The 17,832-nt window shown below is 42.7% G+C and overlaps 1 protein-coding gene across 5 annotated transcripts in view; it reads left to right on the top strand.

Annotated features, from left to right (window-relative positions):
• The window catches only part of LOC138761575 (partitioning defective 3 homolog B-like), a 1,428,627-nt gene that overhangs the window by 691,434 nt on the left and 719,361 nt on the right, over positions 1–17,832 (top strand). For all 5 annotated transcript variants that reach the window (XM_069933904.1, XM_069933905.1, XM_069933906.1 and 2 more), the window contains one exon: positions 3,577–3,705. In XM_069933904.1, coding sequence (XP_069790005.1) covers positions 3,577–3,705 — 129 coding nt within the window. The remainder of the gene's footprint in view (positions 1–3,576; positions 3,706–17,832) is intronic.

Raw genomic sequence — 17,832 nt, forward strand, 5'->3', positions numbered from 1 at the left:
GACTTTAAGTTGTGCTGCAGTGGGTGTAAATGGACAGGACTGGAAATATACCTTTTATACTCCAGTTCCCACCATCACTGCCACAGACTAATGCTAAGCTTCAGATGGTCTGGTGTGTAACAAAGTCACCAGAGCTGCTCTCCCTTCTTCTGCTTTAAGCCTCATTGTACTGAATCAAAAACATAAAGGCAGCATTTGAGGTCTTGATAACAAAACAATGCCTGGGCTGAACTGAATCATTCAGTTATTGACCTCCTATTCTCTACAGCCCTTTTCATGGCATTCACATAATGGCTTTTCATTTTTAACATTTTATTGCTGGAAAAATCTTTCAAGCATTTTGTTTGGAATCTGTGGGGAATTTTACAAGGAGACATTTGATACCATGGCATTGGTAGGTTGGTGAGAAATGCAAGGAAATCGTTGGTGGAAAGGGCAAAATGTGAAGTACCATAAATTGGCCATCTAGCGTCATCATTTTGTCATCTGCAGCAGACTTACTGTGTTTAGGACTGTCTTCATTTTGTTGGCACTGGAAATAAAATGCTCCATTTTTAAAAATGTGGCCTGCAATTTAATACGGATCTTGAAACAAAAGCACAAGCAAGAGTTCATAGATTGCTCAAAATAAAGGGTCTGAGAGCTGGCAAAGACCCTGGACCTGATTGCTTGCGTTCACAGGGCTCCAGAGATAGACACAACTTCCTCAAGTACTTTTAGCAGATTGCAGGCTGTAAATGGAGTGCCACTATTTAAGAAAAGACAAGTCAGATTGATAACCATGTCAGCAAATATCTTAATTCAGAACCTAACAAGTAATTTAGAAAATGACTACAGTTAGCCTTTTTGTAGCACCAGTGACCCATGTTCATATCCGGCACTGTCTGTAAGGAGTTTGTGTTTACATGAGTTTCCTCTGGCTGCTCTGATTTTTTCCCACCCTTAAAACTGTACAGGGTTGTAGGTTAATTGGGCGGCATGAGCTCGTGGGGTGGAAGGGCCTGTTAATGAGCTACAAGTCTAAGTTTAAATTTAAAATCACAATGAGGAGAATCAACATGGTTTTATGAGAGAAAAATTATATTTTTTCAAACTACAGCAATTTTAAGAATATTAAAAATAGATTAGATTGGGGAATAAATAATATCTAGATGTTCAAAAGTAATTTTATATTGCACCACACAAAAAGGTTGTGACAAATATCAAGGGGTTGGATAGAGATTGGTTGAAGGACAGAAAGTGGAAGGTCCAAATGATTGAATCATTTTTAGGTTGGTGGAAGGTTGTTTTGGGTGTTACATGAAGTTCCGACCTGAATCCTCAGCTGTTCATTATGTATGATGAGAAAGAAGTCTGTTTAGCATATTCAAGTTTATAAGTAGCTTAGAGAATGAGTACAGTGAGGAGAACGTAAAGAATCTGCATGGATAGAAACTATGAACGTGAATGAAAAGTTATAAGATGGGAAAATGTCAGGTTTTGCACTTTGGGGTACAATGTACATAAGCACCGACATTCTTATTTGCTGCAGCCAAACAGGTATTTGTTTTTAAAAAAAAATGCAACTGAAGATTAACTACAGTGGAATACATAATTGAATTGAACAATAACTACAAAAAATAGATAGATAATAAATATACAGTTATTCTAGTACACAGAAAATGTGACTGAACAATGGTGCAGCCAGTCTTTGTGGGGTCAGAGCAGCCCCAGATTAGTGTACAAGGGAGGTCCAAGAGCTTGATAATCATTGAAAAGTACAGTTTACATCAAAATTCTTATTTGATTCAGCCAAACAGGTACATAAGATACAACAGCAAAAATCTAAATCACCACAAATGCAAGACAGATAAAGAAATGGCAAAATATCAAAGAATAGATAGGTAAATAAGCAAATCTCATAAATACAAAGAATGTGGAGGCTCGCCAGGTTGATGAAATGAGGGGATTAACCCAAGAGGAAAGATTAAGTTGGCCGCTGGAATTTAAAAGAATGAGAGAGGATCTTATAGAAATATTGAAAATTATGAAATTAGGATAGAAGAAACAAAACAGCTGTTTCCACTGCCGGGTGAGATGAGAACTAGGGAACATGCTCACTGTTCAGGGCAGTAGATTGAAGAGATAAAGAGGATCTGCTTCTCCCAGGGAATTCTCTGCCCAAGAAAACAGCAGAGGCTGTCTCATTGAATGTATTTAAGACACATAGATTATTGTTTAGTACGGGAATTGAGGGTTCAGGTGGGTAGGTGGAACTGAGTCCACGGCCAGATCAGCCGTGATCTTATTGAATAGCGGAGAAGGCTTGGCAGACCAGATGGCCGACTCCTGCTCCTGTTTCTCGGGTTCTTCATTACTCAAGAGTGGGTGCCACCCTTGGGGGCAGAGAATTCCAGATTGTTTGTTTAATTTAATTTAAATTTGTTGCTATGTCCCCTCATTCATGACAAGCATCTAGGCATCTGTCCTTCGAGGCCCTCTTAGCAGCTTTAATGTGTGAAAAGGGTCACTCGTCACTCTTCTAAGTTCCGTGGAACGCAGACCCAGGCTATTTGACCTCTCTTGATTAGACAAACCCTCATCCCAGGGACTAGCACTTCTGCTCTGATAGGAACCAAAACTCTGCACAGTATTGCAGGTGCCAGCACCCCATATAACCATAACAAAATCTCCCAATTCTTAAACCTTATTGGATTTGTCTGCTCAGTCTTGTGATTCATCATTCAGAGAAAGAGAGCATCATCTCAGTGTTTCAGGTCTGGAGATGATTTTCAAATGAGGGTGAGTCAATGCCATTTGGAAGTAGCGATGTGAATTTTAATAGCTTAACTGGAAGCCAGTGGTGATCAACAGGCACAGGACTGCTGGGTGAACAGGAACCTTGTTGCAATTTGAGGCATGGCTACAGAGGCAATGTCCAAAAGTGAAGTTGGCTGGAAATTCATTGGAATAAACAAATCAAGAGAGACGAAGTCACTGAGAGTTTTGGTGATGGTGGAGTTGGGCTGTGTTATGGTAGTGGAGATTTGAACCTCATTTCTGGACCAGATATGAAGCTGTAGTAACAAATAGTCTGCTTTCAGCCAGATAAAGATGCAGATGAGAGAACAAAATTCTTAATGGATATTGACAATGCTTTGGTATTTTGGTAATTTCTGTATATTTTTAAGGTGGCTTAATTAATAACAATTTATGATGGGCCAGGCTATTTAAGAACTTCTTTTCATCTTCCTACACAGACCTGTGATGCTCTCTGTCACTTCTTAATAGAATTTAACTTTTTGCTTAACTCTGGGATTGTTTCCTCATTGCCTTTCTCACCTTCAATGGAATAGGTTGTCTACGAGCCAGCGTCATTTACCAATAGCCCACCTTGCTTCTGTTGTGAGTAACTACACTTTGGAAAGTATGTCATTGGTTGTACAGTGTCTTGGGAATTCTCAGGTTCACGGGGAGTGAAATAGAAATGCAATTTTTTAATTAAGTTCATTTTATATTTGCTCAAATGTTAGTTTCACTTTCTTTTGGATGGTGGTTATCTATGCACTTGCAAATGACGTTTTAATTGTTCAATAGGTGAATGGCATTGATATCATGGGAAAAACTCAAGAGGAGCTGGTTGGAATGCTGCGTGGAACAAAGCATGGAGAGACCGTTTCACTTGTGGTTGCACGTCAAGAAGATCTCTTCGTACCCCGAGAATTGGTAACGTACATATATTCATTTTAATTTCAAGGGATGTTTCAGCTAGGGTCAGTGGATATCAACCACCTTCTCTCAACATGCTGTTTAAAATTTTAAGATGATTAAAGAAACTGTTTGTGCAGCTCAAAACCATTTCTTCTGGCGCCAGGAGTTCCGAGCATGGGGACAAAATGTCATAGAGAGGTTTCAGGTTAAATTTATCTCCCCCCATACTGGGCTTGGTGGAAATGAGGAACACTTTTCTCCCATCAGGTTTCCGAGGTGTGGTTGACAATTCAAATCTGTCAGGTGGTGAACTTATCATGAGCCCAAGGTATGAATGTAACAGCAAGATATGAATGTAACATTGCAAATCAGCTGTGAGCTAATTGAAGCAGACTGGGAGAGGTTCTTGTGAATGAATGGATTATGATCATCCTGTGGTGCCTGTGTGATATGTAGTTTACAGAGGTATGGGTGTGTGTCTCAGCAATGTATAGCTAGAAAGCACAAGTAGTATCATATTATCATCTGAAATATTATTGTGCAGTCATGGTCCTAAAATCCGGACCTGCTCGAGGAGTGGGTGGGGGGTCTGGATTTTCTGACCTGCTCAAGGAGTGGGTGGGGTCTGGATTTTCTGACCTGCTGGAGGAGTGGGTGGGTCTGGATTTTCTGACCTGCTCGAGGAGTGGGTGGGTCTGGATTTTCTGACCTGCTCGAGGAGTGGGTGGGGTCTGGATTTTCTGACCTGCTCGAGGAGTAGGTGGGGTCTGGATTTTCTGACCTGCTCGAGGAGTGGGTGGGGTCTGGATTTTCTGACCTGCTCGAGGAGTGGGTGGGTCTGGATTTTCTGACCTGCTCAAGGAGTGGGTGGGTCTGGATTTTCTGACCTGCTCGAGGAGTGGGTGGGTCTGGATTTTCTGACCTGCTCGAGGAGTGGGTGGGGTCTGGATTTTCTGACCTGCTCGAGGAGTGGGTGGGTCTGGATTTTCTGACCTGCTCAAGGAGTGGGTGCGTCTGGATTTTCTGACCTGCTTGAGGAGTGGGTGGGGTCTGGATTTTCTGACCTGCTTGAGGAGTGAGTGGGTCTGGATTTTCTGACCTGCTCGAGGAGTGGGTGGGGTCTGGATTTTCTGGATTCTTGGGCAGTGCTTTTAAAATTCATATTTAAGGAGAATAAAGTTTATTAATGAAACATTTTTTCTAATAAAATACAAAGTACAAAAAATAAATATTTATTCGTTTATCTCTACAACTTCTGTGCATCTGTCGCTCTTACACATGCACGCACATGCACAAAAGCCTGCTAAATTTAAGAAAGTTTTCAAGAAGTCTGGCTTCTTGGGTGGTTCGGGTTTCTGGCATCCGGATTTTTGGACTTTTACTGCATTCAGCACTTGACATGAGCCTTTCCCCTTAGCTCAGCCATGGTTGGGCTACATGGTTAGCACAGCATTAAGCACAATACTGTTCCTTCACCTACATCCTGGGTTTGAATCTGGTGCTCTCTGTAAGGTGTTTACTCATTCTCCCCGCATCTGTGAGGCTTTCCTCCAGGTGCTCCAGTTAAGTTTCAAAGGCAAACGGGGTTAATTTGTTACAACAGTGAATTATGATGGCCCGGGTTCATTGTTGGAAGGACCTGTTCTGTATGTCTAAATTAAAGTTTAAAAATATTTCATTTTGACCTGATTGTTTCTACTGTTTTGAACTCATTGGTAATGGATACAATTACTATGTAATAAGAAGAATTCCAAATTTTTTAATGGTGATGTTTAAAAAAAATAATTAATTCTCTGGCTTCTGAAGAAATGTTTAAATTACTTGAGCGTTGTGCTTGCAATTTATGAGGTCCCTTGATCTACTTATTGAATAGCACATCAACAGATCGTATTACCTTCTGCTGTGTGTTTGCTGTGTGTTTTCGAATAACTTCAATATTTAGTACATTGTCTGGAATTGACTCATAACAGGATCCAGATAAAGACCTAAAGTTGAGTACAGATGGAAGCAACATCCTCAAAGAAGTCTTTCTTATTTCCCTTCACTTTTTTAATTTACACTCTTTTTATTGTTTCAATATCACCCTAAACTTTCCCTTGAAGTGCTGAAATTGTGAAGCAATGCAGCAGTCCTGCCTGTTGATCCACTTGTGTGTTTACTGATCCTTTTATCTTTATTCCCTCTGGTAAACTTTTCACTGCCCTTGCCCACTTACCTCCTCTTGGCCGCCTTCTCTTCCCCTTTCCCTACCACCCACACACACAAAGCGCAGACAGCTCTGCTTCTCCTGCTCTGCTTCTAGGTTTGATTTGTGTGACTTTGTGCGAGCAGCAGATGCAGGTGACTTTACTCTGTGCTAATTCCTGCTCAAGGAAGGAAAGGATTTCCTACTTTTGTTTAACTCTTTTTATTATCTCCTGCAGAGACGGTTTTATTTAAGTCTCACTGTCCCTTCCCATCCTCATTGTTTGTTCTCCTCTCCCTTAAAATTTATTGCAATGTGATCACTTTTCCTGTCCATACGCTCACTGGGGTGAAAAGCCATTTATTTTGTTAAGCTCCTATCTAAAAATTATAAAGAGATGCTGATACTAGCCACAGAGTAACAAAGGTTTTTTTAAACAGAATAATCAGGCAAAGTTTCACGCAGCGGTGTTCAATAGTGGAAAGATAAAGGGAGCTGGACACATGATGATTGTTGTTGTTCTTCCTGGATGAATACTGATATTACCTGGTGCGATGAATGATTCAGCTGAGCTGGCTGATATTGTGCTTGTTAGTTGATAGTATGACATTAGACTGAAATCATCTTTCAATGGTGTTTATTCATTTGTTTCCTTGCATACACTTGTGATTGTGAATAAATCTTCATAGAATCAGATTTTGGAATGGTGTGTGAGGCAGCAAAGAGCTGAAAGTCCTTTTTATTTTGGTTACTTTCTATTTAACCATGAAGGTTGGTCGTCATTGCGTGCCTGCTGGGGAATGGGACTGATTGAATGGAGAGAAGGGCAAGGTTCAAAGGGCTGAATAGACCCGATACTATATGATTCTCTTCCATCAGAATATTCTTCAAAGCAGAGATGTCTCGAGAGAACACAAGTGGGTCTAATGAAAATGAAAATGATTTTGTCATACACACAACGTTCATATGCACCAAAATTCTTACTTACTTCAACTGAACAGGTACTTGCAAAAAAAAATGACTACAATAATAAGAGTCTCTGATAGCTCAGTGGTTAGAGCCCTGGCCTTGTAAGTGAGTTTGTTCCTTGCTGGGGCTTCATTTCTGTGTGAGGGGCGCTTGTCTTCCTTACGGTAGACAAAGTTGAAGAATTTTAATGTATGTTACGTTCTAAATGTGACAATAATGGAATCTTAAGATTTTTGCATGTGCAAAAAAAAGTAATTTGCAATAGTACTAATGATCCTTTTGTGGGGTCAGAGCATTTTCTGATTAGTGGAACAAAGGGCTCACACCAGACTGCAGACTGCTGGAGACTGGCTCGAAACTGGCTGAAGGGGTACCAGGTATCGGAACCGGGATGGGAGAAGGTACTGAAGGTACTGATGGGTTTCCAGTCATATCAGAGGTTCGGTTCTGGAGCTTGGGTTGCCGATGGTTTGGACTGGACTCTGTGTGGCTGCGGGAGCACTGGAGGCGAATCCATGGACACTTGGTGACTCTGGGGGATCTCTCTTTTGCTTCTCTTTCTCTGACTGTAAGAGGTACTTCAGGCAATTTCTGCTGATGGTGAATCTGCCAGCTTTACAGCAGGCAAAAGCAATTTTGTGTAATTTAACACTGTTTTATTGCACGATAATAAATTGAATCTTTAACGAGGGGAGGTCAAGAGCCTGATAGCTGTTGGAAAGAAGCTGTTCTTGAACTTGGTGGGCTGGTCTTCAGGCTTCTATTCTGTACCTTCTTCCCAAAGGTAGCAAATGAGAAGAGATTGTGGCCAGGTGATAAGGGTTCTTTAGGATAGAAGTCTCCAATGATCAAACAGGTGGGTCTAAAGGTAGATAAATCCTGCGGTCCTGATGGAATAAATTCCAGGGAACTGTAAAAAAATGGTCGATTTTATAGTAGATGTGTTTGTGGTCAAATCCCATCAGATAGGAAGACAGCAAATATTACACTACTGTTTAATAAAAGGACACAGACAAAAGGTAGGTAACTGCAGGCCAGTTAACGTCTGCTGTTGTGAAATGCTTGAAGCTATCATTAAGGAAGAAATAATGAGACATCTGGATAGAAATTGTTCCATTAGGCTGGCGCAGCATGGATTTGGGAAAATCTGGTCAAGTTTGACAAATTTTCTTGAATTATTTGAGGATATAATGAGCGAGTGGCACAGGTGAATGTTGTACACTTGGATTTGCAGAAGGCATTCGATAAGGTGCCACATAAAAGATTTATCTTTAAGATGCATGGAGTTGATAGTTATGTATTGACATGGATAGAGGATTAATTAACTAATATAAGGCAGAGAGTGGGCATAAATGGGTGTTTCTCTGGTTGGCAATTAACAGTGAGTCGAGTGCCGCAGGGGTTGATGCTGGGCCTGCAAAGGTTTGCAATTTCCAAACCTGGAAGAGGGAACAGAATGTAGAGTATCGAAGTTTGCTGATTACACTAAATTAAGTGGAAAAGCAAATTGTGCAGAGGATGCAGAGAAATATAGTTGAAGTGAGTGGGCAAGGGTCTGGCAGATGTTGGTAAATGTGAGATACACTTTAGAAAAAAATGGAAGATTATTTAAATGGTGGAAGATTGCAGCGAGCTGTTGCAGAGAGGGACTTGGGGAGTGCTTGTGCATGAATCACAAAAGGTTGTTATGTAGGTACAACAGGTCATCAAGAATGCAAATAGAATTTTGGTCTTTGTTGCGACAGCGATCACATTTACTAACAGGGAGGTTCTGCACAACTCTTCAGGGAACTGGTGAGGCTGCATCTGGTTGCCTAACTGGAGAAAGGAAATACTGGCTTTATGGAAGAAATTCACAGGAAACAAGGGGTTTAGTTTATGGTGAGAGATTGAGTATCTTAGGATTATACTTTTATTAGAAGGATAAGGAGGGATCTTCCAGAAACATATAAAGTTATAAAAATAATAGATAAGATTGAGGCAGGAAAGTTGTTTCCACTGGTAATTGAGACTAGAACCAGAGAACACAGCCTCAAGATTAGGTTTAGAACAGATGACAAGGAACTGCTTTATGCAGTGAGATTGTCAATCTGTGGATTTTGTGAGCTGTAGAGGCTGCCTCATTTAATTGTTTTAAGACACAGACAGATTTTTGCATAGTGGGGGAATTAAGGGTGATGGAGAAAAGCAAGTAGGTGGAGCAGAAACCATGGCCAGGCCAGATTAAATGGCAGAGCAGGATAGATGGGTTAGATGACTGCTCCTGTTGCCACTTATAATGTTCTGATAGACTTTTGTTGGACAGGACTTTTAAGGGCTGCCAAATTGGGTAAATAGATTTACAATGTAGACCACCCTTGGTCTCACAAAGTAAAGGGATAAGTTCATTAGGGATAAGTAATTTGCTTTTGTTCTTGTGACAAATAGTAACTTCCTTTTAAAAAGGATTGCACCAGCTATGAAATTATTTATTTCAAAGCTTGTGGAAAGATTAGTGTTATCTTTTGAGGGGTGAATTTTATAGCAATAAGCTATATCTTTAAGTAGAGACCAGGCAAACCTAATTGGGGTGAGTGGAGAAGCTATTATTTTAAGTTTCTACTTTTGTATTTGACTTGGCCACCTGCATTTCCAACACATCTGGATCTTCATTGCTTTACTGTTGATGTTCATGTTTACATTTGGCTAGTCTCTCCCAAAAACCTCATCTTGGCTTCTCTTTAATTCTCCTGCTTCAATACATTCCTTGAAGCCCAGCACTTTTGGCGCAAGCCTTTGGTGAACTGTTCTAAAATTAATTTTGAGGCTTTTATTGGATTTTGTCTGGTCACACCCCTCCAGTCTTTGACCTCTTGAGACGTGCAATATAAATTCAACTTGATATTGTTATATGGTGCCGTCTTCACACCTATGGGTTATGTGTTTGGTTTCCTCAACCTCAGTCCGGGTTTGAATCCATCGCTGTTTCTAAGGTGCTTGTGCATTCTCCCCGTGACTGCATGGATTTCCTTTGGGTGTTCCAGCTTCCTCCCATCCTTCAAAAATGTATGGGAGTTGTAGGTTAATTGGTGCATTTGGGGCATGGAATTGTGAGCCAAGAGGGCCTGTTACCATGCTGTACATCTAACACCAATGGATTTGCATACCCCATTAGATTTTTCAGCATTGTTCAGGCACATTGTTTCCAGATGAAATTTAGGCATTAATTTCTAAGCACATAATGCTTTTACTAATTCTTCACGATTAAAACTCAGTACTTAGATATCATCGCGGTGCTTTTCTTTATTGTACAACTCATGTTTCATTGAAGTTTTTTTTACATAAACAATTTCAACATGTGTGATTTATTCGTTGTGGGTGCTTGCACAAAAGAGATCTTGATCCATCATGGTGTTTTAAACAAATGAAATGCTGGGGAGTAAACAGACATAATTTGAGCTCATCATCTGCACATTTATCTGTGAATTTGGCGCTTGTGCCATTCCAACTGTTTGGAATGCCACAAGCTTTTTTTTCACAAAAAAGGAACTTATTTACAAAAGAGAAAACCATTCATTCTTTTCATACATGCCCATCAATGTACATTGTTACATACGTTCTCTATTTAGCACATTACTCCCCCCTCAATCTCAGCACCTCAATGTCTGGTATTGGACAGACTCTAGACAGTGGTCCTTTGCCCCAGCGTCCTCGCAATGGCTGCACCAAGCCTCAGTGCGTCCCTCCGCACGTACTCCTGCAGCCTGGAATGTGCCAGTCGGCAACATTCTCTCGCCGACCCGCTCGGCGTGCTGGAAGACCATCGAACTTTGGGCAGACCAAAGGGCGTCTTTCACCAAATTGATAACCTTCCAGCAGCTCTGGATGACTGTCTCTGCTTGCGTCCCCGGGAACAGTCTGTAAATCAGAGGGTTCTCTGTCATGCTGTCTCTTCACAACGTCTCTTGCCATTCACTCCACTGTCCTTGTTGATCATCTTGAAGGCTGCTATTTAAGTAGTGAGATGAGCCAAAAGAAAATTAAGTCTGTGGAAACAGTTCAACACCAAGAAGAGGATATTAAGTTAATCCCCATTCTTTGTAACTGATGATAAAAGAATTCCAAGGACACACAAGGGCTTTTTTTTAAAATGCTCTGCTTTCTCAAACACATTATATGGGATGGACCTTTAAAGAATAATTAATTACCACCTTCCTGGGCTGTGGAATTATCAGTGACAGCTGTAAAACAAAAGCCTTTCATTGAATAGCCCTCTTGTCACCAAAGAACAGCACCTCTCTAATGAAAGGGAAGACATCAAGAGGCAGCCTTCTCACCCAGGATTCTCCCTCCCCCCTCCCATTCACTTTCCATGACAGAGATCCTCAAGTGCTGGGTTTTGCTTTGTTTTCTTGCAGGAAGTCATTTTGCATTTTGATCCTCTTGTGTGCAGCTACGTCATTCTACAGCTGTGTTCCCATTGCTTTCCATAATGGTGTAAAGGCAGGCTGCATTTGCGTAGCACCTTTCGTATTGTGATGCATCCTGGAGCACTTCAGGAGAGTATGAAGAGAGTTTAATGGCTCTGGACCTATACACACTGGAGTTTAGAAGAATGGAGGGGGGGGTCCTCATTGAAACCTATTACTAAATATTGAAAGGGTTGGACAAAGTGGATATGGAGAAGATGTTTCCAGTACTGGCAGAGTTTACACCACAGGGCATATCAGAATCAGGATCTATTGTTATGAACAAATCGTGAAATTCGGGGTTTTGCAACTATAAAAAATAAAATAAAAATAACAATACTAGAGCAGGAAAAGTAAGGCCGTGTCTTTGGTTCATTGATCATTCAGGAATCTGATGGCAGTGGGGAAGAAGCTGTCCTCGTGCCGCTGAGTGCTCGTCTTTAGGCTCCTGGACCTTTTCCCCGACGGTAGCAGAGTGAAGAGGGCATATTAAAAGGATGTCCCTTTAGAACAGAGATGGGGAGACATTTCTTCAGCCAGAGGGTGGTGAATCTGTGTAATTTATTCCCAAAGATGGCTGAGGAAGGTAGATTTAAAGCAGTGGTTGATAGGTTCTTGATTATTAAGGGTGTCAAATGCTATGGGGAGAAGACAGGAGAATGGATTGAGAAGAAAAACGCATCAGCTATTTTTTGAATGGCAAACTAGACTCGATGGGCTGAATGGCCTAATTCAGTTCCTATGTCTTATGGAGGGATTATCAGCAAAATCTTGATAGTGATACTGGACATGTGACTTAGTGTAAGGGAGGATTTTTCAGGAATATCTGAAAGTGGACGGGTGCAGAAGTTTATGGCAAGTGCTTTTCATTATCCGTCTATTGCTGGTGATGTGTCTTCAAGCACATCACCAGCAATAGCGCAGTGAAAATCAAAGATCTTCAAAGGGGTCAAATTTGGAGCAGCCTCTGAGGATCACAGATGTAGCTGGCGGGGGGTTGAAATTGGGGAGAAGAATTTCAATGTCAAAGTCCAGCTGACATTATAGACCACAGCACTCTCAGTGCCAGATCAATGGCACTGGTGCATTTGGGATCAAACAGCAGAATTTTGAAAGATCCTCAGAGAACAGGGATTTTTAATGTTAGTCATTGAAATCCACAGCACAGTATAAGTCCCTTCAGACCAACTCGTCTATGCTGACCAAGCGAGTCCTATTTGCATGCATTCAACCCATACCTCTCAATGTCCCTGTCTAAATATCTTATGAACCTCATAGTTGTATCTCCTTCTACCACTTCCTCTTGCAGCTCGTTCTATATACCCATCGCCCTGAGTGAGACAAAGGTGTGCCTCAGGTCTCTCTCAAATCTTTCCCCTCTCACTGGAAATCTCGAGGTTCACATCCTCTTATTCTGGGGAAAGGGGCTAAGACTGTTTACTGTGCCACTCACTTGTGATTTTATAAACCTCTGTAAAGGCGGTTAGCATAATGGTATTACAGTGTAGGGCGGAATCTTGGACTGAGCGGTTGGTACTGAAAAGAGATTGGAAGTGTTCTGACCATCGGTTGAGGATGGAGATCTTGTCGCTGAGGAGGACTTTGCCGTCTGAGCTGCGCAGCGGGCTTTGGACTTGGGGTGAGGGGCCGTACACAGCCTTTAGAGCCTCGTAGAAACCCCTGAAGTCGAGATCTCCATCCTCAACCGATGGTCAGAACACTTCCAATCTCTTTTCAGTGCCAACCGCTCAGTCCAAGATTCCGCCCTGCTCCAGCTCCCTCAACAGCCCCTAAGGCTAGAGCTGGATGAGGTTCCCACCCTGGATGAGACATATAAGGCAATCGAACAACTGAAAAGTGGCAAAGCAGCAGGTATGGATGGAATCCCCCCAGAAGTCTGGAAGGCTGGCGGCAAAACTCTGCATGCCAAACTGCATGAGTTTTTCAAGCTTTGTTGGGACCAAGGTAAACTGCCTCAGGATCTTCGTGATGCCACCATCATCACCCTGTACAAAAACAAAGGCGAGAAATCAGACTGCTCAAACTACAGGGGAATCACGTTGCTCTCCATTGCAGGCAAAATCTTCGCTAGGATTCTACTAAATAGAATAATACCTAGTGTCGCCGAGAATATTCTCCCAGAATCACAGTGCGGCTTTCGCGCAAACAGAGGAACCACTGACATGGTCTTTGCCCTCAGACAGCTCCAAGAAAAGTGCAGAGAACAAAACAAAGGACTCTACATCACCTTTGTTGACCTCACCAAAGCCTTCGACACCGTGAGCAGGAAAGGGCTTTGGCAAATACTAGAGCGCATCGGATGTCCCCCAAAGTTCCTCAACATGATTATCCAACTGCACGAAAACCAACAAGGTCGGGTCAGATACAGCAATGAGCTCTCTGAACCCTTCTCCATTAACAATGGCGTGAAGCAAGGCTGTGTTCTCGCACCAACCCTCTTTTCAATCTTCTTCAGCATGATGCTGAACCAAGCCATGAAAGACCCCAACAATGAAGACGCTGTTTACATCCGGTACCGCACGGATGGCAGTCTCTTCAATCTGAGGCGCCTGCAAGCTCACACCAAGACACAAGAGAAACTTGTCCGTGAACTACTCTTTGCAGATGATGCCGCTTTCGTTGCCCATTCAGAGCCAGCTCTTCAGCGCTTGACGTCCTGCTTTGCGGAAACTGCCAAAATGTTTGGCCTGGAAGTCAGCCTGAAGAAAACTGAGGTCCTCCATCAGCCAGCTCCCCACCATGACTACCAGCCCCCCCACATCTCCATCGGGCACACAAAACTCAAAACGGTCAACCAGTTTACCTATCTCGGCTGCACCATTTCATCAGATGCAAGGATCGACAATGAGATAGACACAGACTCGCCAAGGCAAATAGCGCCTTTGGAAGACTACACAAAAGAGTCTGGAAAAACAACCAACTGAAAAACCTCACAAAGATAAGCGTATACAGAGCCGTTGTCATACCCACACTCCTGTTCGGCTCCGAATCATGGGTCCTCTACCGGCACCACCTACGGCTCCTAGAACGCTTCCACCAGCGTTGTCTCCGCTCCATCCTCAACATCCATTGGAGCGCTCACACCCCTAACATCGAGGTACTCGAGATGGCAGAGGTCGACAGCATCAAGTCCACGCTGCTGAAGATCCAGCTGCGCTGGATGGGTCACGTCTCCAGAATGGAGGACCATCGCCTTCCCAAGATCGTATTATATGGCGAGCTCTCCACTGGCCACCGTGACAGAGGTGCACCAAAGAAAAGGTACAAGGACTGCCTAAAGAAATCTCTTGGTGCCTGCCACATTGACCACCGCCAGTGGGCTGATAACGCCTCAAACCGTGCATCTTGGCGCCTCACAGTTTGGCGGGCAGCAGCCTCCTTTGAAGAAGACCGCAGAGCCCACCTCACTGACAAAAGGCAAAGGAGGAAAAACCCAACACCCAACCCCAACCAACCAATTTTCCCTTGCAACCGCTGCAATCGTGTCTGCCTGTCCCGCATCGGACTGGTCAGCCACAAACGAGCCTGCAGCTGACGTGGACTTTTTACCCCCTCCATAAATCTTCGTCCGCAAAGCCAAGCCAAAGATTACAGTGTAGGTAACCTAAGTTCTAATTCAGCGCTGTCTGTAAGGTGTTTGTACGTTGTCCTCTTGTCTGCGTGGGTTTCCTACTCGAGCTCCAGTTTCTTCCCACCCTTCAATAAAGTATGGGGTTTTGTTGGTTAATTGGGTTTATTAGGTGACACGGGCTCATGGGCAAGAAGAGCCTGTTACCGTGCTGGATGTCTCAAATTTGAAAAGATCCCCCATCAGTCAGGGAGAAAATTAAATTTTAATTTAACTTTAATTTAGCAGGCACGGGGAGAATACACAATCTCCTTACAGACAGCGTCAGATTCGAATCTGGGTCGCTGAGGCTGTAACTGCGTTGCATTAATTCAAGACTTCAAATTCTGAGAACATTCTGGTGAATCTTTTCTTAACCCTTTTCAGCTGAATGATATTTTTCCTGGAGCTGGGTGATCGTAGTTGTGCACAGTGGTAGGAGATCCGATCCGACCATATCAGATACTATCTATTGTCATGTAATAAACAGAAATGTCATATGTCACAAAATTGCCTTAAGTCACAAAATTGCCTTTAGTCTCTTGGAAGGCAGACAGAGATTTGACATTGGCATTGCCCAGTGCCTCTTGGAGTCAGAGAAAGAGAAGCCAAGGAAAGTCCCCTCAGGGTCACTGAGTTCCACGGATTTGCCACCAGCGCTCCTGAAGCCTCTGAAGCCGCAAGACTCCACTTCAGTTTAAACCAAAAGAAGAGCATTCACTCCAGGTCTCGCTTTCCTGAGTTTCTGTCTGTAAGCAATTGTGCACCATCACATCCCAGGCTTTTTAACGTTCCTTTTACAATATTTATTGTTGATTCCAACTCAGTTATGGCCCAACATTCAGATCACTGTTTTTAATTCCCTGCCTGAACACAGTTGACGAGTTCTACAAAGTGGTCCTGTTCCGTGGAAATTCTTTCCCATAATTACCCATACCCAAAAGCCTCATTTAAAAATTATGCCTCTTTGATCAGCACACCATGACTCTCTCCTTTTCCTTTTAATCTAGCTCTCCATCTTGTCGCATTTGAGTTTGCTATATAGAGATGTAAATGTTGGTTTATTGTCAGTGGCAGCAACATTACGGATGAGGGGTTTACATCCCTGTGAAGTGCGGCATTGCTTCTGTATCCTAAGAAGGAGTATTTTGTCAATAAGTGAATGTGTAGATAGAGGTCCAGATTAAACGGCTCACGCTGTTTAGGGGTGTGATTGATGGATATAAGAGCCAGTTCAAATGGAGATAATTAAATTCTGTGTGGAACACGAACTGGTGAAAATTTCAAAATGTAATGCCACAATGCCAATTTATCAAGGGCCTTTATTGGGGTATTGGATAGATATTCTAGAATTAAATGCAATGACATATTTTGCGAGTTAGAGAGACTAAGAGGACATTTCCCTCAGGAGATTAAAAAGGGACACAACTCTTTAGAAGCATTGAATTACCTTTGAAACGATGGAATGAGAGAGCGCAGAAGAGGGCCATTCATGCTGGTGCTCGAACTTTGATGATATACTGGCCCCACTGCCATTTTCTTTCATGTATTATTTGGATTCTTGTTTAAAACTTCCTGTTGTATATATTTTAACCAATCTTTCTGGCAGGAATTTTAGATCAGATCACTGTGCAAGGTATTCTTTCCTTATTTCTTGCTTGAGTCCTTTACTATTCACTTTGCATCAGAATCAGGATTTATTGTCATGAACAAGTCATGAAATTCAGCAGCATCTCAGTGCAAACATTGATATTATGAACCATTTTACAACATTAAAACAAAAAGGAAGGCAGAGTCTTTCGTTCGTTGATCATTCGGGAATCTGATGGCAGTGGAGAAGAAGCTGTCCTTGTGCCACTGAGTGCTCGTCTTTAGGCTCCTGTATCTTTTTCCCAATGGTAGCAGAGTGAAGAGGGCATGGTCTGGGAGGTGGGGGGGCGGGGGGGGTCTTTGAGGATAGAGGCTGCTTTTTTAAGACACTGCCTCATGTCGATGTCCTCGATGGAGTGAGGTCTGGTGCCTGTGATGTCACAGGCCGAGTTAGCAACCCTCTGGAGTTTTTTCTTGTCCTGAGCATTGGCACCTCCATACCAGACAGTGATTCAACCACCCAGAATGTTCTCCACGATACACTTGTAGAAGTTTTCAAGAGTCTTCGGTGATGCACTGAATCTTCTTAGACACCTCTCAAAGTATAGCCGCTTACTGGGCCTTCTTCACAATTGCATTGATGTGGAGGCTCCAGGACAGATACTCAGAGATTTGACATCCAGGATTTTTTTTGAATATTTTATTTAAAATCATAAATACATACAATTAATAAAATGATTAGTACATAATATTCTTTGGCTTGGCTTCGCGGACGAAGATTTATGGAGGGGTACGTCCACGTCTGCTGCTGGCTCGTTGGTGACTGACAAGTCCGATGCAGGACAGGCAGGTACGGTTGCAGCGGTTGCAAGGGAAAATTAGTTGGTTGGGGTTTTTCCTCCTTTATCTTTTGTCAGTGAGGTGGGCTCTGCGGTCTTCTTCAAAGGAGGTTGCTGCCCGCCGAACTGTGAGGCGCCAAGATGCACGGTTGGAGGCGAGATCAGCCCACTGGCGGTGGTCAATGTGGCAGGCACCAAGAGATTTCTTTAGGCAGTCCTTGTACCTCTTCTTTGGTGCACCTCTGTCTCGGTGGCCAGTGAAGAGCTCGCCATATAACACGATCTTGGGAAGGCGATGGTCCTCCATTCTGGAGATGTGACCCACCCAGCGCAGTTGGGTCTTCAGCATTATAATATATAATGTTAGTAAATGTACATGCCCAAAAAGAAACAAAAACTGCACGCTTTAATCAATGTAACTCTCCCCCCTTACATACCCCTTGCCAAATGCCACCCCTAAATTACCATTATTTTCCCCCCAAA

This window comes from Narcine bancroftii, chromosome 4 (assembly GCF_036971445.1).
Source record: "Narcine bancroftii isolate sNarBan1 chromosome 4, sNarBan1.hap1, whole genome shotgun sequence".
NCBI lineage: Eukaryota > Metazoa > Chordata > Chondrichthyes > Torpediniformes > Narcinidae > Narcine > Narcine bancroftii.